This window comes from Scatophagus argus, chromosome 17 (genome assembly GCF_020382885.2).
Source record: "Scatophagus argus isolate fScaArg1 chromosome 17, fScaArg1.pri, whole genome shotgun sequence".
NCBI classification, from domain to species: Eukaryota; Metazoa; Chordata; class Actinopteri; family Scatophagidae; genus Scatophagus; species Scatophagus argus.
The window spans coordinates 16613157-16635398 of NC_058509.1; the positions used below are offsets into that span (position 1 = coordinate 16613157).

The window sequence follows — 22242 nt, forward strand, 5'->3', positions numbered from 1 at the left end:
GAGCCCGTCCTCTTTCTCCTCCATTGTCCCTAATTCCAATTGACAGAATACGTCAATAATTGGGACTTTATTAGCTCTGAGAGAGCTCGTCATAAGGAGGAAGCCAATGGATGTTTCGTGTCAGACTGAGCAAGAGTACACGATGGCAGGGAAAGAGCACCCTGGGATTTCAGTCTTGCCTTGCCACCTTCTGTATTTGACCTGTGTGTGTGTGTGTGTGTGAACAGGACTCTAGAGGGCTGAAAGTCATGCAGTCCTCCCCTGCTCAGTGAGGCAGGGCCTTTTTTTTTTCTTTTTTCTTTTTTTTTTTTATTCACAATTCATCCCGACAAGCTTACTTAACCACCTGCATTATTTAACAGTCTTTCCTCAAAGGGAGCTCCAACTCTCTGTCTCTCTATGAGTTTGATGAAAGCGTGCACACGGAGATGAAGCCAGGCAAAAGTGTCCTCTCTGTCAGAAAGGCACTGTAGGCACGTGCACACTTAAATGGTCATAAGGGCTAAAGACTCGGTGTGAGTTTTGAGCATCAAGGTCAAGTGATTCAGGATGGATAAAAGCATCAAAATATGAGGTATATTTAATAGATAGATTGATATCCTTTATTAATTGCAGCCTGGGAAATTTAATATGTTATTCAATTCAATTCAGTCTGTGGAAACTGAGTACACAATTCATGTTTTTCTGCTATTCTTTCTTTTTTTCCATCTGACCTGTTAAAAGAAACATTACAAGTGAATTAAAACTGTCTATGCTACAAACCTAAATGTATTTCCCATTTAGTACACAGATATTAAATATAAACCCCTATTTTTCTAATTAAGCTAGTTTCTATCCACACAGAACACAGTGTGCACCTACTCATGGACGAGAAGCTAGCTAACAATACAGCTATGGCATCAGGTCTCACACTGCAAACACACACACACACACACAAACAGGCCTACCTGTGTGTGTAGAACCAGACATGGACATGGCTAGAAGGGGTTCTGGGTTTCACTCACTGGCTCAGTCCCATGGCTAAACAGACTCAACAGCAGTCAAAAGGTGTACAATGGTTATGTCATTAAGGATGGAAAATGATAAGTTTATAACAATGCAACACATCAGCACAACTGTTTTATTATCTCTGAGAACAGCGTGGGAACAGAGTCAAAAACAGGCTTGCATTTGTGCAGAAGCTCCATTGTTTAAGTGCTGTTTAATTTGGAACTGGTTCTCAGCTGAAACCAGTTCTCGATTGCCATCCTTATATGCACCCAAAAAACAACATCACTGGCATGTGTTGGCTGTTTATTGTTTAGCTGAGTCAAATACTGCAGTAAAACTGGCTCAGCATCAAATGAACATGTGGGCCAACTAACCTATTAGCTTCAAAGAAGATTAATCTACAGAGGCTGCAATCAATGGAATTCTTAAACATATAATAAATTCCATGCATATGTGACTGGCCAGCTTCTCATATTGGAGCAGCTGGATGGAGAAATAGCCAACATTAATTTTGCATTGTTCCTCCACCTAGATATTCAGATAACAGCGGTGGCCACAGGGAAGCAGAGGTCAAGAGGACTATAAAGATGTGGACAGGGAATAGGACCGATTTTAAAGTTCTGTTGGTGCAGAGCCATGATCGTGTGTCTCTGTCTGTGCCATGCATGTGTCTGCATGTGCTTGTCTTCATTTTTGACGTCCATGTCACATTAGACATCCAAGGCTAGAACCAAGAACATAAGCGTTTGCATCATTAGGCTCCACCAGCCTCCTCTGGCAGTCTCCTGAGTCATCATGCATCATTTCTGTTTACCCCATTGATTATACAGCAAATATCACCATTTTATTAGACACAGCACCATTAGCTTGTGTGTGTGTGTGTGGGCCGAAGTGTGTGAACACCTGCGCTTGGACGCCCTCTGGAGCCCCAGTCTAATTTATGTTTTCCGTTCCAAAGGATGCCCAGGATGGGTGGGAGTGACGGAGTGTGTGTTTGTTAGGGGTTGTTATATTGATGCACGGTGGTTGCTGATCTGGTCTCATAAACCAGCCTTGAGTTTGACGGGTTGGACCACATCCATCGCAATTTAACCTTGTCACACCCCATATGCTGGAGGCCACGTTCAGCCAACCACGCTGTTCAATTCAAAGAGATATGATCCACTCCTGCTAAACAAGTGGCTGATACGCTGAAAGAAAATGGAGATTTGAACATTTACAACTCAATGATAGGTAAGAAAAGCCCATTTGCCGATAATCTTGTGATATGACTGTAGAACAGCTACTAACTGAGCATTTTGTTCTGATTATTTTCTCGACCAGTATAGAAAAAAATATCAAAGTTGTTGATAATTACTTTTCTGTTGATCAACCAATGCACAAATCTATTGATTGTTTTAGCAATTGCACCAATCGTTTTAACGTTATAATTATCGGAATGTTTCCATAGTACAGATTCAGCGTCTTACCATGGTTTACATGGAATAAATGGTATTTCTCTAACTGATATAATGTGCAGTGAACACCAAGACACATAAATGGTGCATTGAAAATATTTTATTTCTTTCCTGTGTTAATACATAATTAGACATTTATATTTTCATAGAAATAGTATATATACCATGGGTGTGAACGATAGCAGAGTCATGCTAGCCCTCATGAACAGGTTTTATCCCATGAACATCAAAATGGTCCAAACACAGACGTCATGATTGTACATAAAACACTGACTCCATTATTCTGCTGTAAATCCATGCTTCTTGGTTATTTGCTTCGACACAAAGTACAAATATATGCCATAAGGAAACGGCCCTACTTTTCACTATGCGTAGGACCTTGGGGTGATCATTCTCAATAGTCACTCATCGACAGTACAGGCAAACCAGTGTGAATGGAATGATTTTAACCACTTTTGTAATCCTCCATTGGCACATAATGATTAGATAAGCACAGATTTGGTTTAAGCCCAGATTTACTGAGATGCTCACGGTGTTGCAGAAGAACAAATAGTACTCATGGATAATTTATTATGTTAAGATTTCTTAGTTTTCTTTCTTTCTAGTTTTATAAGTACTAAGGGCCTAAAACATCCATACAAGTGAAATAATCTCACTTTGGAGCAATTTTAAAGGCAAACAAACACTTGATTGAAAAAGTCAAGGGGTGTGAGTTCACTAAAACCAACAAATTACAATACAGTTGCCTGTGGCAAAAAACCTGCAAGGGTGCACCTTAAAGCAGTGATTGATTAGCTATTATTTGGCCATTGCGATATATGCAATTTTTGTGGTTTGGTTGATGGTTTCCAAATGCATTTCTGTCTATTTGGACCTGGATTTTTCCACAACTCATGAACACCTGTGTTAATATTCAAACATGTCTGAACTTGGCACTTTGACACTGCAAATCCCACTGGGTGTAATGATCCTCTCTCTCCTTCTGTGTCTGTCACTCCCTGTTTTATACCCTCTGATTCTTTGACTTGTCTTCCCTTCTCTCTCTCTCTCTCTCTCTCTCTCTGTGTGTCTTTAGGTCTCTCTCCCGGTCTCAATCTCCATATTCACACATGCCTCATTGGATGTTCACCTTGAGCAGCTGTTGAGTCGCCTCCTGCAGCCTCAGATAGACAGAGACAGAGCTGTCTGGGCCAGACTTGCCTTCTGCTGCTTCCCCCAGTGTGTCAGTTTGGACCGAAGCCAGTCGGTGAATGGACTGTGTGTGTGTGTATGTGGGCTTACATTAGACCACTATAGGAAAATTGCCACTTCAGGTTCTATTGTATTACAGTTACTATGCACATACATACTTTTATCACCCACTATATCAGATTAATGTTCACCAATCCAGATATTAACCCATGAATTTGGTTCAATAATAAATTTAGTCAACAAGTACATCTCGTCATTTTGATGCCAAGAACAACAACAATAGCATTTGTTTCCTTGATCAAAGTTATTCTGACATACATACAACAACTCATGCAGCTGCATCAATCACATCCTTGCTTGTTGACATATGTCATGGATGGATATAGTTAGGTAGAGATCTATCTATGTAGAAAGATGACCTGTGTTAATCCCTCCAGAGATGCTGTTAGCCTGACACAGCAACAGACCTATTCAAATTATATCACAGATGTATGCAGTGATTCTGGGATCTGGATCCACAGCACAAACACTGGAAGCAAAGGTAAACTCTTAACCTCATTCACATCAGACAAGTTCAGATGATTTGTTGTCTGATCATGTTGGAAATCATGTAAAAAGTTGTCATGAAAGGCAGTACTTGGAGTGGATTGAAAAGCAAGCCGTTATAGAAGCTGGGAGACACAACATTGTTTAAACATGGAGATAATGGTGTACATTTTCAGATAGTCTCTCTTTCAAGACATTCATAGGGCTGAACTTTCAAATTCATGTAGCTATTCAACTATTCAACAAGCAGTTCTGATGTAGTATCCTGGCCCCTTAAGGAAGTACAAGCAACGGACTTTAAACCAATGCTGTAAATAATAGAGCTGCAGAATGGAATGGTGATGTCGGCCTTTACTTAAATCTGTGTTTTATGACAACATTTTTGGGAATCTGGTCCTTGTCATGATCTGTTGACAGACAGGGACTAAAAACATGACAATTAGGAAACAGGAAGGGGGATAGTTTTAGAAACACCAAATTTACTGAATCTTGGTCCACCCGTGCACAACAACCAAGCAACCAACAACTCAGACTGGAGCTTCTAAAATGCTTCATGCTCTACCAGATACACTCCATGTGGCCAAAGCCTGACATTCAATTCCCTAGTGTCTACTTTATTGGACTTACTTGGTCTTTAATCCTGCTGTGTTTCACAGTGAAGCCACGATGCTCCACTTCTGTTAACGCTTCAGGAATCACAATCTACTCTTTCAGTTTCTTTCTCTCTGTTTCTGTGCAGGTGCTTTCCTTCTCTCAGTCATACTGAATCTCTCTACGGCCAGCACGAGTTATTAGATCACCACTTGAGTCATTTATTCATTCTACACAGTCATTCATTCCTTTAATCTCTTCTCCCTGAATGCATTTGTCTTACACTCAGTCTTATGGTTTGGGAGATTTATGTGTGAATCTGTTGGTTATTTTCACCTCAGTCCCACATTTAGGAGTAACTTATCACCAGGCTGAAAAGCAGTGATAAGCTCAGAATGCAGCAATGGTGCCCATGCAAAATAGTGCTGGGGGGTGAACCCGTTTTGGAGGATCATTTGCACGTCGGCAGGCCCTGGCATTAAAATAGCTGAATTTGCTACAGCTGCTAATTGGTTTACTTTTTTACCATGAGCGGCCCGGTTATGGTAGAAAAGGTTATGCTTTATGTTATGGTTTAGATCAATTTGGATCAATTTAGATCATGGATTGTAGTAACGATTAATCAGAATGTGATATTTTTTAGTCCACCAAAATCCACAGGAACCATCGCAAACCATTCAACTCACATGTGCTTATTAATAGTTTAAAAAGTGCTTTCTCCTTACTGTCTCTCCTTTTCCTGTCAGCTCCCTTTTTTGTTGATTCTTTCATTCTCCCTCTCCCTCTAGTCTATTTTGCCTTACTTGTTTACCAGGTAGAGCAGCCATCCTGGCCAATCTGAGACAAAAAGGTGATAAATCAGCAGAAGAGCAAGGGATAGGCAGTGGACCGAATGAGACAGAGAGAAGAGCTGATGCGGAGAGGGAGAAGGCAGCTAACGGGAGTCTGAGAGTGGATATAATGAGAAACGGGGGAGAGGCAAGCTGGGGGGGAGAGACTGAGGACAAGACTGGTGGAGTGATATATGAGAAAGAGCACTGCGACAAAGGGATAGAAAAGGGAAAGTCATAAATGGGAGAACGAAGGCGGATGAGGGTGGCTGGAGATGGAGGAAGAAAGAGAGAGGCTGATGAAGGAGGGTGAGAAATGGATAGCAGGCTGAGCGTGTACTAGCAGGACTGATGATTGAGAAAGTAAGAGCTGTCCCTCTCAGCACTGGCCAGCATTTAAATCCAGCAAGTGTGTATATGTGGTGCTGATTAACAGTCATGTCAGCCTGGAAGGCATTCACATATTCCCTCATCTCTAATATGGTTGCAAGTTCAGCTACATAAGGTTTTTTTTTTTTTTTTTATTTTGACTTTTCAGTGAACTCAACTGTTGAGAGTCAGTATTCAGGGGTTTGCTCCAGTATATTTTCAGTTATGTGGGATAGCACATCATAATTGAGCAGGAAGCCTCAAAGGAAATAATGAATCTTTATCTTTAGCTGGATAATTCTGATGAATTCCTTTGCACCTTTGCAAAACTTGATGAAGTCGTAACTATGAAAGTGGTAAGGTTATAAATAAGTATGCAATGATCTATCCTTCAATAGTACACTGTTCAAGTGTGCATAATGAGGGCTGCAAATTGTCAGGATTTTCCTCACTGATTGATCCATTCATTTTGCTTTAAAGAATTAAGGATTACTGTTGTTATTTTATATTTCTCATTTTTGTCAGCAAATCCCATTAAAAGACCAAATCCAACCACTACGGTGGCCATGTTCATGCTTTGGCAACCCAGATAACATGGACAACTGTGACAGCTGGATAAATTCATTGTTGATTTTTGGTCTTCATGACAATTTTTTTCCCCAAGAAGGAAAGTGGAGAATATTGGCCATTTTTCTTATAAAAATAATGACAAATGCCATCACAGTTATCAGACCTTTTTAAATGACTGAAATGAAATGAAATTATCTCTCATCAATTCATTTTCACATTACAAAAAAAGGATTTCTTCTTCTATTACTTATTTGATTAATTATTTCAGCACAACTGAAGCATTCACTTGCAGATTAGAACTCCCGTAACAACTGTCCCACACAATGGCAAGCATCATACCATATATATGTGGACCAGGCTGAAGAACTACAGTTAACAGTTCCCCTAAAGTAACACCATGGATTTGGACACAAACCTTGATGATTAATGCACCTGGGTTATTTTCATGACAGCATTCTTAAACAAAAATGAACAAAATAAATGAAAAGATGAGAATGTTAGCCATCAGACAATAGATTACATATTCTTGTAAATTTTAATTATACTGCCAATCTTTGAAAATACGAGATTGTGCTGGCAGTTTGGATGATCAAATCTTTGGTGCATTGTTGGTGAATTTACACCTGGCTTTTATGCCTTGTTCTCTATAGCATTAGAGAGAATGGTGAGAAGCATATTAATGACAGTTACAAAGGGGGACTGAGAGAAGACAGTTTACATTTCAAAACAGGGCTCAGTCACACAGCGGAGTGGATCATCTGTGTGCTTTTACAGCCTGCCATCACTGCTAATCTTCAGCCAAACCAGAGAGTAAAGTCAGCCAAACTTTGCCCAGTGTATACATTTCATTAGGAATAATGCCCTGGATATCTCCATTCTTATTCCCTGCACATCCCGTTACAGACCACAGGCAGCATATGGTGATGAATATGCAGTGATGAACAGTAAACCTCAATCTGAACCCAAATCAGTCATTTTACAGCCATGCCAGTCTTTTAAAAGTTCGACTCTGAAGTTAACTTCTGCATTTCAAAGCTGTAAAATTTAAGAGTGAGACACTGTTCTGATGAGAGACTGCCTGGTCGATCAATCCTTGAACTTTGTCTGAATCATGGCTGCATTCAGCTGTGATTCAGCACCATCCAACTCATATAAAGAAAATATGAGGTACTGTAAAAAATGTGTCAAATTTTATCCCTGAACTGACAAGGCTGTTATGTTTCCAGTTCAGAGAGGAGAGAGAAACAGCTGCATCATTTAACTGATGACAGAGAGAGGGGAAAAAGTCAGGAGACAAGGCTCTGTGCTATATTTCTGACCCAAAAACAAAATGATAACCTACTTAAGATTAGGATTGTGAGGCCTCAAACAATCACAACAGGAGGAGCACCAAACGGCAATGTTATTAGAGGGACATCGACACAGAAAGACGGGGAGAGGCATGAGCTGCTACACAAAGGGCTGTAAAGACGGAGCGGAGTGAATGCTTATGGAGAAAAACTAGTAAGTCCTTGGTTTAAAACAGAGCTTAGCTTGTTTAGTCGTGTGCCTGGACTCGAAGGAGCAGCTATTCTTGTGAGCCAACCAACATATCCACCATCTCTGACCAGCAGTGCAAACCTGAAGTTGAGAAAACCATTCAGACATTCATGTTGGATGATCTACTCCTGGAATTCAGTGTGCCTCTGATAAAGACTAACCAGAACTTATGCATCAAGCGGTCAAGAAGAAATGCTGTCACCCCTGGTGTGTTGATAGACAGCCATTTTACATCTTGTCTCTATAGTGGCTGTGCACTGCAGTCCAGTTTTGGTTACAACAAAAGTGAATGTAGTTTAGTCCTCTTCTGTGTCCTGTTTTCTGCCTTTTGGCAAATTCAGATGTATGTCCATTACTTTTGAACAGTTCATCATGTAGAGAAGAGTTTCTGTAATGGTTTATCGGTTCCTCAGTACAATGGTGTCTGAGAATGGCTTTCTGTTGGTCTCAGGGTCTGGAAGAAACACATTTACTGTACTTGATGAGAGACAAAGGACACTAGCAGTTCAGATACTGCAGGAGAAACTGCACAAGGCAATACAACAGTAATAATGGTGATAGATGACTCAAAATTCTTAGTCATTTTTTTTAAACAAAGGGTTCTTGATTTCAGACAGAGGTAGAAAAAAGCAGGCTTCTCATTTCCAGGCTAGAAATTTGGTCTACAGAAATGACAGCTGTTGCCAGCAGATTGTATCATAGCTACAACTAAGAACTTGGCTGAGCTGACTTATTTCAAAATGAGAAGCTTAAGAAAGGTAACTCTTCATAGCTACATACATGATATCATGCTGATACACTGATGCTAAAACATGTTCCTGACAGGAAGAAGATATGAAGGTCTCAGTATACTCTGATATAGTAGCATCTTAGCTTCCGTACAGTAGATGTACACGTCTACACGGCCTGAACAGATTTATTTCTTACAGAAACTGTAACCACACAAAATAACATAATCATGTGCTTCTTTGCATTGAAAGTAACATTACTAGTTTAAATAGTCAGTTAGTTAGCCGGACATGCTACAGACTACATTTTTAGTTTACATTACAGCAGATAATCCATAATTGATTGGCTATGATTGGACCACGATGACAGTTTGGGGGATGGGCCTGATGAATAATCAGTTTGTCAACTGTTAAAATACATAGGAATCAGAGAGGAAACCCCAACTAATGAAAGGATAGTCGCTTGAGGATAAGATGAAACTTTTGATTTGTATGGGTAATTTAAGTCATTGCAGAAGAATAACAAAATGGAACAATGAAAAAAATAATTCTATAAAGACAAAAGTGAAGTATTTAGAAGCAATATTAGATAAGATGAAGGCCTTCTGGAGAGGACTGTCAATAAAGATTTCCTGTTCCTCACCTGTCCTGAGGTTCAAGGAGTAGGTTATTGCACAAGGCTAAGCAGGGCTGGTCTTAGACGTTGCTGCGCAGTAGCCCCCCCTGTGGGTGCTCCGGAGTACTGCATTCTGAGGAGTTCTTGGCTTTGTCCTTGTTGTTGTTGGGCTCATTGTCTTTGATGATGTCATACTGACGACAAAACAGGGCGATCACCCCTGGGAGTCAAATGGACATGATAATTATTTATTGAATTATAAATAGCAGTTAAGATCCTTTTCCTTTGAGTTATTTTGCTCTCCTCTCTGGTGAAGATGGTGGAGGTCTGCTATTAGCACAAAATCTGGGACTGGAACGAGTTTGCATTATGCTAGTATAAAAAATGGAAATGGGGACACAGCTTGTCATAACATGTTATATTAGTTTCCAATTTTTATGCCAAGTGTAATTTACTGGACAGATATACGAGTGGTATTGATCTTCTCATCTAACTCTCGGCAAGAAAGCAAATAACCGTATATCTGAAGATGTAAAGCTGTTCCTCGCAGGATCAGTAATACAGGAAGGCTATATAGTAGCATCTTATCTGTATCCTACTTGCAATGCATCACATATTTTTAAATTAAACTTTTGAAAAAACAGCAGCTTTTAGTATGGAAAAAAAAAAACCTAAAAGTGCTCAGCATAATAAAATATCTTCCATCTGATGTCTGAATGAAACATATCTGCTACACATGCGAGGACCATGTCATATGAATAAAAGCTACAGAACATGTATGTCTGACAGTAAGTGGACACCGAAAGCAAATTGCTTTATCAGTTTTTACACAGTTTCTGTATTTGAAATCCTGTCAGTAAGACTAAAGGAGTACTATATAAGTAAAGTCCATTTACCATTTACTGTCAAGTTGCTTAAAATAGTCAATCTAAAATAGTTAATCTGACCTGAAGTCCAAGAGAAGCTATTGAAGCTACTACACTGCTCTTTTTTCCCCAATAAGAGTTGGTGGAAGTGATGAAATGTACTAGTTATGCATCTCCATTCATCCAAATGTCTTTTGATGTGTCAATAAAGTTGAATAAATTGAAGCAAGCGAAACTGAAACATGAACATGGTGAGACATGCACACAGAAATATGAACTTGATGATAAGCCGTGCCTTCAGTCACAAAGATTAAAAACATGGCAGAGGAGAGATAGATGTGTAGAGAGCGATATAAGAACAAACACCAAAAAGAAGAAAGAGAATAATTCAAGGCGTGGAGGAGCGTAGACAGGGTTGAGGCAGGAGGAATCTGGCCTGAATGAGCTTCAGTCTTGCTTGTTCTGCTTATGTGAGCCTCTGCTGATCTGATCACTGCAATACCAAAGGGCAAGGCGGTATATCTGACTGTGATATCCCCCAGCAAGCCCCACAGGCCCAATTAAAAGCTGAAAAACACAATTCGCCTCCTTCATTTTCAGTGTTTTTCACCATTCTGCCCTCATAATTTCCTCTTCTTGAGACTCAGTTCTCAGTTTTTCACTCTTTCCCCTCACTGCCCCCTCTCCAGCACCCTTTAAAATCTGTCTCTCTCAGACTCGTGTCCTCTCACAGGTAATTACTGAGGGAGATCTTGCTGTGACTGTATATACCACATACAGTATTTGGGCCATATTTGCATCTCATTACACATGATGAAGTGGGTTAGGATGCGGTATTTATAACTAGGTGAATCTGTAAAACACTGCTGAGATGTACGCAACGATATGTTCTGAATGTAATGTATGAGTCAGAGTTTTTGCAGGTGGTAAATAAGTAAAAGCTGTCAGAGTTTCTTGAATTTATGGGAATAAACCAAGCATTTTAACAGAGTTTACTAACAGACCTAGCATTTCCAGGTTAGTGTGATTTAATTCTGTACAGACCTTCACGGCTCCCACAGGATGAAGCCAATGACTTTGGTGGATCCCTGACTTTTTGTCTACTGCCACCGTGAAATTTACATTTTTTAGTGAAATAACAACTAACTCAACAACTTTTAGACAGATTGCCATGAAATTTGGTGCAGATATCCATGGTGCTCAGAGGATGAATCCTAATAACTCAGGAGATTCTCTGGTATTTGCTCTAGTCCTACCAAAAGGTCAAAGTTTTCGCTTAAAAATAGTGGAAAAGTTGGAGAAGAAATAGTGGAATAGAAATAGTGGACAACCCGCTTTATCTCCTGAGCCACAACCTCCCCTCAAATCAACAAATGAATTCAAATCAATACTCCTACACAAACTGATCTCAAAATCTGAGGATTTTTTTTTCCTCACTATAACACATTCTGTCTTGACTAGCGTCTGGATGAGCAGACAGATTAATTTAAACCTGGATTTGATGTGTTCTGATCACCAAAAAGTGGCTTTTGGCCAACATCACGTCATCCAAAAAGACTGTAGGGCACATAATAGTCATTGCAGAGAGGTGACACCACCAGCAGTGTGTTTGTCTCCCCATGCTTCAGTCAGAGAGCTTATTTGCCCCAAAGAAAGTGGATCCCTATAAGGTCTGCAGTGATAAATGTGCGTTGCTGAAGAGGAATATTACCTGCCCACATGATGAGCACCACTACAATGATGATGAGTTCTCCGGCCCTCAGCTGGGCAGCCTGGCCCACCTCCTCCATTGTCACCTCATCTGAAGAGAGAAGATAGACACACACAGAGTCAACAATGCGTGCCTCTAAGGACACTGTGATTTGTGGTCCCAAAGAGAAGATGTGAAATTGCTATCACTCTGAACCTCTGCGGATAAAGAATAAAATAAAACAGGGTGACAGGAGAGCAGAGAGACCGCCTGGTATAGCTTCTCCTCTCTGGTCAGAGTAATTAAAGCTAAGTAAGAGCAGAGGTCTACAGAGACAGAGAGAGCTGGGTCCCAACCCAATCACTCACTGGGTTTCACTTGCTGACAGGACTCTGGCAACTGCAGTCTAACACCAATCAGAGGGTTAAAGGTTTGAATACAGTCTGGACTACATCCTCTCACTCTCTGTTGCCAACAGCATTTCCAATGGTCAAACTGGCTCCCTCTTCCCATTGGGAGGTGATTTCATTGGAACAGCAATATATAATATCTAAAAAGTTGCTCAGATGTCATCAAGACATCACTGTCACTTAACTGCCTTTCTCCAGAACCCACTAGTTGAAGGTGGTGGCCTTGAAGGTGTAGTACACAGTACATGAAGCCTTATTTAATATGTTTATGGAATGGATAAAGCCAATAAAATGCAATTCATTGCTAATTTTGTAGTATGTTTCTGATGATATACGATGGTATTACATTTAAGGTTCTTATTACATTTTAGGAGTGATGAAACTTGACTAAAATACTGTTGTTTACTCAACAATAAAATAATGTTTTATGGCCACATAGCGCATTAATTATGATTTGCATACTTGATCTGACCCTTTTGATAAACTGCACAATTAATTCTCTCATTTAACACCTGGAAAGTAGGTTAAAACATGAACTCGGCATCAAGGCTACAGCTTGCAAACAGCACCAACAAACCACTGACACATTTTAAAAGAAGCTAAATGTTTTGAAGTAGAACCATTAAGATGTGATCGATGGAGAGCCAAAGTGAAACCAGAACTTTCAGGCTTTTTTCCAGAAGGAAAGCTCATTAGAAATCACGCTGGCGTATCTACAAATGTCAGCATGATTTCTAATGAGGTTTCCTTCTTCAAACAGAGCCTTCCCCAACAGTGTATCATGCGTTTCATGTCTTATAAATAACAGCTTTCTTTTTTGTCTTGATGAGGAAAAGAAAAGAAAGAAAAAACATAACGTTGTTCAGTCGTTGCTTAGTCAATACAAGATTTTAGCAGCTTTTGAGAATGACGGTCTCTTGTTGCCATGGTGATCCCTCTGAGCTGAAGCTGAGGCCTCAGGCTTGACAGAGAGGAGGTACGGTCTTATAAAGTTGGTAACAGCAGATCATATGTTTCTGTTGCAAAGGCGGATCTGGACAGCTTGTGTTGGGTATAACAAGAGGACGGACGTTGAGGTCTACATGTCTTCCGTACAATGTTTATAATGAGTTGTGTTTGATAGACTTGTTAGACAATAGCAGAAAAAACTGACTTTGTTAGTGTATCATTTCGTGCATTCTAGGTAAAGCAAAATAATTCCAAGAATAATGCAAAACCGTTTTGGTATTACCATAAAAAACACATTTTATTTTACTTCAATCTCTTGCCATATAGTTATTATCAAAGTAGTTTTAATCAGGCAATAATCGTAATGATTGTAACAGGAACTATTTGCTCTGTGTTAAAAGATCAAGCCAAACTCCATAAAGAATAATGTAGCAATTCACTCAGGACTGTCTCATTCACATAAATAGGCCTACATGTTTTCACCATTCACAACTGAAAAAAGTGTTTGTTGAGAAGGCAGATACTGCAGCTGTACTGGGAAGAACAGAACATTGTGGTCGTACTGGTAAAATGTGTCTCTGTGTAAATGCAAAGCAGCCTGCCTCTGCACCACTGTTAGAGATAAATTAAAGGTTGAAACAGTTCTGACAGTAAGAAGGCTCTGTAGCATTTGGCTGCTGTAAAAGACTGATTTACAAAAGTGCAGATTTCGCAGCTCCTTGCATAATATAATAACCAACATTAAACCACTATCCCTCAAGACTGGCCACCAAAGATTTCACTACATTATAAAAACCTCAGTGCACTCAAGATTTGCAATATTTTGCTGTTACTGGATATTTTCTACAGACAGTTACAGTCAGGGAGAGAGACAGATATAGAGTGAGATGAAACAGACAAACAGAAACACAGACAGGTTGCGTGTTGTGTTGCATTGTACCTGCAGATACTAAATGGTGTCAGGCTGATTAATATCCACTTACAAGGGGAGGAGAGCAGTAAAGGCTAGGAGATTTAATCAGGACAGCTAATGAATGCTGCCATAAACACACGCACACACCCACACACACAAGGAACTTCCATCAAAGTCAGAGCAAACAAAATGAGTGGGCCCTTAAACATCAAGACAAATTGTCCTGCCAAAACACGTGTCACATGACCTCACATACACTACAAAATGTCACAGTTGCAACTATTATTTATCTGGTATTGAGTCTGAAAATATTAATTCTCTGAACTGAAACCATGAATACTATTTTTATTACCACATGCATGATTAAAATGAAAAAAAATGAGCGTGGTGATTTGACCCTGTTGTAATGTCATCATATTTTAAAGCATAGGCGAAGCCCTGTATAGGTAAAGAACCCCCTGTTGGAGCCTTCACACATGATGGTGGTGACGGAATGAAGATCTGGATGAGGAAAGGTCTGTGATGAGCTCAACCTGGGCACTGGATGTGATGAACTAGAGGTGGAGGAGAGTGGGAAGCTTGACAAGTGTGAATAGACTGACAGAAGAAAAGTTACACTTTACTGCAGAAAGTTTACCTTGAATGCTGCAGTAGAGACTAAATGCATTGTTAGTGTTAGCAGCTTTACAGTGTGTATCACACATGAGCACCTCCCCCCTCCCTGGGACCTTGATAAGCTCCCCCACAATGGCGTTTGGAGGGAATACACTGCTCCCTCGTGTCCGCTGTTTCCTCCCTTATCATTTTGCTGCCTTGCTGCTGATGAGCATTTAGCATTTGCTGTGTCCCTCTGAAGCAGCTGCTCTCAGCACTGTAACTGGGTCGGACATGATAAAATTGGAAGTACTGCAAACTGCTCCAGATAACAGCAGCCTCTACATTACAGAATTAGAACAATACATCGTATGGGAGGTGGGGAGGGGTTCTCACAAAGACACTGCATTTGTTTGTTTAGATTCAAGTGTCAAAAAACCATTTTCATTGTTGTGATGAAGCATGAAAGCACAAAGAGAACATTAGTACTCTGCTCTCTTACTGCCTCTGATTAAAAGCTGTGTGCATGCATGTATCTCGTGTGTGTGTGTATGTGTGTGACTTTGTGCATGTGCATTTGCATGTGTCAGCAAGGGAAAGACGGAGAAGCTTTTGCATGCACTGAATTTTAATTATCTACTCGATGTGTGTGTGTTCATGTGTGTGCAGTGTGTGCTGTGTAGAAGTGAAAATTCACACTGTCAGTTTTAGTTCAGGCTCATTGTCATTTTTTTCTTTTGACAATTTTCATTAAAAATGCAGTTAGTTTTCCCAAGGAATACATCGCTTTAAGGGTTTTGGCACAGATTTCATGTCCCCCTGGAACCAATAGGAAACTGATCACAGCAGTTTGGACTACTGAGCTCCTAGTAACAGTGATTGAAGCTAGAATTAGAGACAAATGAGCTTCTTATTAAGCACCAGTGTCCCTTTCAGTAAATAAAAAAAAAGTGTGTTTGTGCTGTGAATTTAAATATTCCTTTCATGACCAATTTGCATGGATTTTGTTTGCGTATCGGCTAGTCTCATACTAATATACTAATACATACTAATACTCAAAAACACATAGCTTCTGGTATAACCAAACAGAAACTGAAACTAATGTTATCATGCTCACCTGGGCTCTTGGACGCCATCTTCTCTGATTCTTTGGGCGTTCTGAAGAGGACCGGCTCACTGGGGGGGCTGCTGCCCCCCATGCTGATGCTCTGAACGTGAACGATGTACTCCGTGTCCTCATCCAGATCCCACAGTGCACAGGAGCGCGTGGTGGTGTTCACCTCCTGGATGAACCTCAGCATGCGCACATCCTTCTTCTGCAGACAAGTGAGGAACAGATGAGCAGAGGCCAGCAGGTTTGATCTAATAGGATACTTTATTTATCTCTGCAGGGGAATTCTGTTTTCTTTGGCGCCAACTCTTTTACAAAGTCACAGGTCAGGGTTAAACTATTTTGGAAACACTGATCATAGTGAGTTTTGCCTGCCAAGTACAAACCTCTGGGGAAACCGCTACTTGTGATTTTTTTGACATAAAAATGTTACATTTCAAGGTTGTTTTGTAGCAAAGTGTTCTCCAATCAAATCCCTGTATTACTTTAAAGTCAGAGGTTGAGCTTCACCCTGCTTCCTCAAGGTAATGTAAGGGTTTTCTTGTTGCAAACATTCCTTGGGTGCATCAAGTGTAGATTTCTGGTAGCAAAGTCAGATTTTCCTGCTGACGATCCGGCTTGTGAAAATTCATCAAACTGCCCTCTGGTTAGGGCTGATATGGTACATATGCACACATATCTCTCTTTTTCTCATGGTTCACAGCTGAGAAAAAAAGCTGAAATAAAGCCTCTGGGGGATTTCCTCCAGTGTAATTAAGCTTAAAGAAACCCAGTGTTTCTCTGGCAATGTACACCCTGCTTGAAATGTACATTATTAGCCAGCAAGGAGCCCTTGCTGAGGTCAGTTGGTTCCTGCTAGTGTCAGTGTCTTTAGGGGCTTATTTATTTCCTGGCAATTAAAGGAGGAAATTCTTAACCTGTTTTTACAGAACGTAAACTAAATGATAACAACAAACACAAAAGAGAGATGGTCAAAAAAATACTGATAATTGCAGTATGAAAAATATTGATGGACTCTGTCACTCCTGTAATTCTTTGTCTTACTTCTATTTGGACAGCAAGCCTATACTGGTTAGCATTTTGGAAAATTGGCATGATTAAATATGCTTAGTTATCAGGAACTGACAGGTCCTGATTGCATGGAATACTTTCAATGCACAGGAAACTATCACGGGATTACCTTGATACCCAAGAAAACTTAAAGCTCCGGAGCATCTTAAATCACACCTGTGTCCAGATTTGATTGAGCTACGAGAAGGAGGATGAACTTTTGTTCCATCAGGTGTGTGTCACAGTCATTTCTGTGTTGGACAGCCCACATGCCTACCAACTCCTGCCTTCTCTCACCCTGTGTCTTTCACCTCGTGTGGATTATTTGCTCCATGTGTCTCTCGCTCCTCACAGTTTGAAAACCTCTCATCTAAACTATGTCCCAAGTTCTCGCTTTCTCGTGACATACACTGGAGGTACCTGTTGGGTGATGGCAAATCCAATGACGGGGTCCCCCTCCAAGATTTCCCACGTGACCACGGCGGAGTTGACCTCAATCTCTCTGATGGTCACATTGAGCGGAGCTGACAGCAGGGTGTCTGACACACACACGCACATTCAGCACGAAAACAAATTAGACAAGACAGGTCATGATGTCATTACACCTTGTCATACTTACAATAGATGCTCTTGCTTTACTTGCTCTCTCACCACACATTCCATAAAAAACTTCCTTCTACAAATTCATCATTCTGCTTTCATTAAAACCAAGCTAAATTACCCACACACAGATCTCTCTGCGTTTCCCTTGAAAAGTTTCTCCTTCTCATTGGTCCTCGTCTTGGTGTTTCTCTCTCTCTTTCTCTCTCTCTCTCTCTCTCACACACACACACACACACAAACAGAATCCCATCTTCACCATCTTCTCTCCCACGCACATCTCATTAAAGCATGACTCATATGATATATTTCCTCTGTCATGTTGCCAATTAATTTTAATTTCTTAATTTAAAAAGAAGAATTCAATCCAATGTTTGTTGACTGGGACATTAAGTATGATGAATTAAATTACAGTCTTGCTCAACTTTCTTCCTTCTTTAACTGTAAGGGGGGCACAGAGAAGAAAAAAAACCACACTGATAAGGTGTGTGTGCTGGTCTCAGTCAGACCTTGACACTGTACTAGAACACACATGCAGGATGCTGGACCACACAGGCAATACATTTCTTCCAGTTTAACCTTCACCCCTGGTGTGTATCATGTTTTAAAGAACCTATAATCAACATTTTCATATCAGCAATGGATCACTTGACTGAAGTCGCGTGATGGTATTTTAATGAGGGGTTGGTGGAGATCAAACCAGAGCTAAATGGTATAGCAAATATTGGCCAGAATGATGGCTCCAAATCATTGCAAATGAATGAAAATGAAGCTCCACAAATGGCCGAAAAGCACATATTGAATGTTTAAAAGAAAAGTAGTAGAACGGTAGTCGTAACCTCCGCAAACTGAGTCAGTAATTCCACAATCTGGTAGAGAAAAAGGTTTCATTTCTAACTGTTCAGCACCGCTCAATAGTTTCCCCCATTTTGTCCTAAAGGAGAGAACAACAATTTGCATGATAGTTCAAATCTGTCTGCTAGCATTAGCTAATGTTAGCCACCAAAGGCTACCGCTGAGACAAGATGGACTCGGCTGTAGCAGCAAAATACCTGAGTGTGTTGACTTGTACATTTCATTGCTTAAGAGCGCTGCTTTTTACTTGTGAGAAAAAACATGCTATTATGTCATTCAAAAGTCTGTTCTGCTGTCATGTCCAGGCACTACCTTCTACATTCCATTTAAAAGTGTGTGTCTGTGTGATCTGATTATACACTGCTGCTCCTTCTTTCTCTCTGTTTACACACCAGATTATGAGTAGTAACTGCAGTCTGTCAGTTCTTGCAAATTAGATTGTCACATTGTCTCACACCTCTGCAAATATTGAACATCCGGCCTCCGACTTGCTCAAAGAGTCAAATAATGGAATTACAGGAAGAAGAATGCACTCTCTGTTTCTCTGTCTGCCTCCTTTCTGGCCATTACTAACACAATCACAACAATAGAGCTGAGAAAACTCGAGTGTTACAAAGTGTTGCTGAAATGAATTTTTGTTGGGGGCCAAACTCTGTCAGTGGCTCCCAGAGACTCTGTGTTTGCTGATGCAGAGGAGATGTGTGTTCAAGTCTGTGTGTGATATATTGCTATGACTCTCTGTTTGACTGGCTGCTTTCCCGCTGTTTATCTTCCAGCACTCACACAGAAATAATACAATAGCAGAGAGGGATTCACATCCATTCTTCAGCCGTTTGCTGCCAAAGAGCTAAAAGCCAGATGCACAATCACAAAACTCCCTCTTAAAACTACATTCATCTCCAGCCTCAGGAAGCCAAAAATCAAATCTCTGGAGGCAGAGATAAATCCCACATGATCTTATCACCAAGATTTCTGTTTTTCAAAGGACTGTCTGTCATCTCTCAGCTTATCATCGGGATGCAATGTAACCAAGATCTTACGCCTGAGATGAATGTTCCTCTTGAATATAAGCTGCTGCAGGTTAAATAAAATGCAATATCATACAAGATAGATGAGGTACGATATCGACGACTCAATTCCTGCTTTATTTAGGGCTTTGAATAGGAATACCCCATTCTTGTTTAATCTAATATTGTTTCATATGCCTTCAGGACAGTGATGTATGCTGAAGCTTTAAGTTTTCAGACTGGGTACACTTAAAGGTAGGAACAAACAATTAACTTAAGTATTAATAATAAAGCAATTATTGAGTAGTCAACATATTCACTAGAAAATGTCAGAAAAGGCAAGAAAAATGCAGCAAACATTTCACGTTTGTGAAGCTGGAAACAGCAAAAACTTGGCTTTGTTTCCCTTGAGAACTGATTCAGATGATCGATACTTTATCAAAATGATTGCAGATATTTTTTCCTGTTGATCAACAAATTGATTAATGAACTAATTATTTTATTTTTTTGGTCTTTCAAGGAGTTTTAAAATCTTATTGTTTTGAACTGAGTGCACATTGTGCAAACGAATTCACCAGAAAAATCAAGAACATTCTTAAACCAACCACAAGCACAACAAATATGATCTTTCTTCTTTCAAAATAACACTAGAACATTCTCCAAAACGAGAAGAAAAACTTGTCCTATGAAGCAGCACACATCAGTAGACCAACTTATGTCGGCCATTTTTGGCATTACAAAGCTTATTGTTTCTACCTGGCTGATGCAAATGTTGATGCCGATCCATCCATAATGTGTCATGCCATGCTTTTCCCAAGAGATCACTATAATGTACTACATGTATGACAGTAGACAGCTCTGGTCCAAACATACTAACACTACACAGCGTGTGTTGTGTGATGCCAGTGCACTCGTGATGTTCGCCCGTTAACCTGTGGTAAAACTCACCGGCATTGACGGAGGACACCGACAGGAAGCCCAGCAGGAGCAGCAGCAGCACCGCCGCAGACAAGCTTGGTTTAGCCATCCTCCTGCTTCTTCTAGCGAGGCTTCACATCCTGCGGGGCCCATTTATAACATCCCATTTAACGGGATGGAGCAAGCATCCCGGTCGGTACCGGAGAAAGGACTTGTTGTGCCGGCGACGAAGCTCACCTGAACTTGGACGCTGCAGCAGAAGCGCAACAACAGCCAGAGGAAGAGGATGAGGTGGAGGGTTAAGAGGACAGAAGGGGGTGGTGTTCGAAACCGTGTCCGTTGGAGAGTCAGCGACGTTCCCCAAGACCACCGGCAGACTGCGTGACGGCGTGGAGGGGCTTTACTACGCGGAGAGGTGAGCGCAGCGTAAAAGGCGTGCAAGTGCTGCAGAGTGCAACGTGCAACCACAGCTAATGACTCTCTCTCTCCCCCGCTCTCTCTCTCTCTCTCTCTCTCTCTCTCTCTCTCTCTCTCTCTCTCACACACACACACACACACACACACAAAAACACACACACACACACCTACCCGCAGTACTCCTTGATTAAAGAATTACCTGCCAAACCCCCAAAAATATATATAAATACAAAAACATATACAAAAACATCAGCGCATCAGTCGTATGTCAGTATAGCTAAGGCTTACTCAAAAATATACAGCGTGAATTATGTTAATAGTGCTAATATGATTATTTGATTAGTTAGTGTTAGAGTTTGGCGTGCATTTGACAAAATTTGAATTGGTCGATTAATCATTCATCATTGTGATTTGCTGCTTTTCTTTGTTTTACATGATAGTAAGCATCTTCCGGTTGTGCAGCAATATTCAAGTAATTTGAAAATGGACATAGAGAAGTTTTTTCTATTATCTTTCATTTCCAAATAATTCATTGTTTAATTGATAAAAGTCTCAACAGACTAATTAATAACAAGAATATTACTTGAAGCCCAAGTAGTTAGTTAAACATTTGTGTAATAGATATTTGTAGTGTTTGACAAATTTGTGATATTTACGATATAAGCATGGGTAAAAGATCAGTTTACTCATCTGAAAAACAATCTTGATCACATCACCATGGACGAAAAACTTTTCAGATTTAGGAGATTGTCCTCCCTTACGACAGCATCAGTTGTTTCAGCAAGTGACCTAAAAGACAGATCTGGGTGGATGAATGGCTCCCTAGCCATATATTTATTATTATTCCCCAACCTTAAAAACAAAGTAGTCATTTTAACTCAAGGCACAATGTTCCCCCAACCTTTGTTGTGCAGTACAGCTACAAAAGAACACTCATTTGGCACCTTATTTGCAAACTGGAATGATGGCAAAGCACCAGAGGAAAACCCTGCAACAAAACATTTAATCATTTTCCTACTTTCATTGAGCACATTCTGTCTGGCCTTGGCCAACAAATATGGAATTTAACCAGGATTCCTCATGTATAAGAATCAATGGCTCAGTATCTGTTCCATAAAACATGAAATATCAGCTGTGTAAAGAAAAATGACAAGGCTGTACCAAGTATAAACAGGAAATCAGTCCTGAGTGTGGCCTATAAGTACAATACAGTAGTATGCTTGGAATGGAATGGCCTACGGATCCCATGTGGTTAATAAAATAAAAAAAAACACCTGTTTAATATCTGATCTAAGTATGGAGTGTGTCTCCTATATGGTGTATTAAAAGAAGATAGAAGCAATAGGTATAGTCAATGAAAAGGAAACAGGGGTCGAACAGTACATATGCACCTTATTAAGGATGAAATAGGGCCGATGTTTCTCCTGCAGTGTGGA

At 40.3% G+C, this 22242-nt stretch overlaps 1 protein-coding gene across 2 annotated transcripts; it reads right to left on the minus strand.

The window, feature by feature from the left end:
- Nucleotides 1–6116: 6116 nt before the first annotated feature.
- On the minus strand, nucleotides 6117–20874 carry fndc5b (fibronectin type III domain containing 5b). Of its 2 annotated transcripts, XM_046418373.1 has the most exons (7): nucleotides 20627–20874; nucleotides 20420–20529; nucleotides 17430–17548; nucleotides 15966–16164; nucleotides 12005–12094; nucleotides 9455–9647; nucleotides 6117–8537 (listed from the first exon to the last, which is right to left on the minus strand). In XM_046418373.1, the coding sequence occupies exons 2-6, from the start codon at nucleotides 20496–20498 to the stop codon at nucleotides 9508–9510; spliced, it is 627 nt and encodes a 208-aa protein (XP_046274329.1). In that variant the 5' UTR covers nucleotides 20499–20529; nucleotides 20627–20874; the 3' UTR covers nucleotides 6117–8537; nucleotides 9455–9507. The 2 variants fall into 2 exon arrangements, with proteins under 2 accessions (XP_046274329.1, XP_046274328.1); XM_046418372.1 differs by having other exon boundaries at nucleotides 20420–20874.
- Nucleotides 20875–22242: the final 1368 nt, after the last annotated feature.

Bases quoted from the DNA above. Each gene is read 5' to 3' on its own strand.
- fndc5b (XM_046418373.1), bottom strand. From the start codon at position 20,498: ATGGCTAAACCAAGCTTGTCTGCGGCGGTGCTGCTGCTGCTCCTGCTG. The intron at 16,165-17,429 runs GTACCTCCAGTG...ACTTGTCTGCAG, and splicing joins GATTTGCCATCACCCAACAG to AAGAAGGATGTGCGCATGCT. The intron at 9,648-12,004 runs GTAATATTCCTC...TTTGACTCCCAG, and splicing joins GGTGCTCATCATGTGGGCAG to GGGTGATCGCCCTGTTTTGT.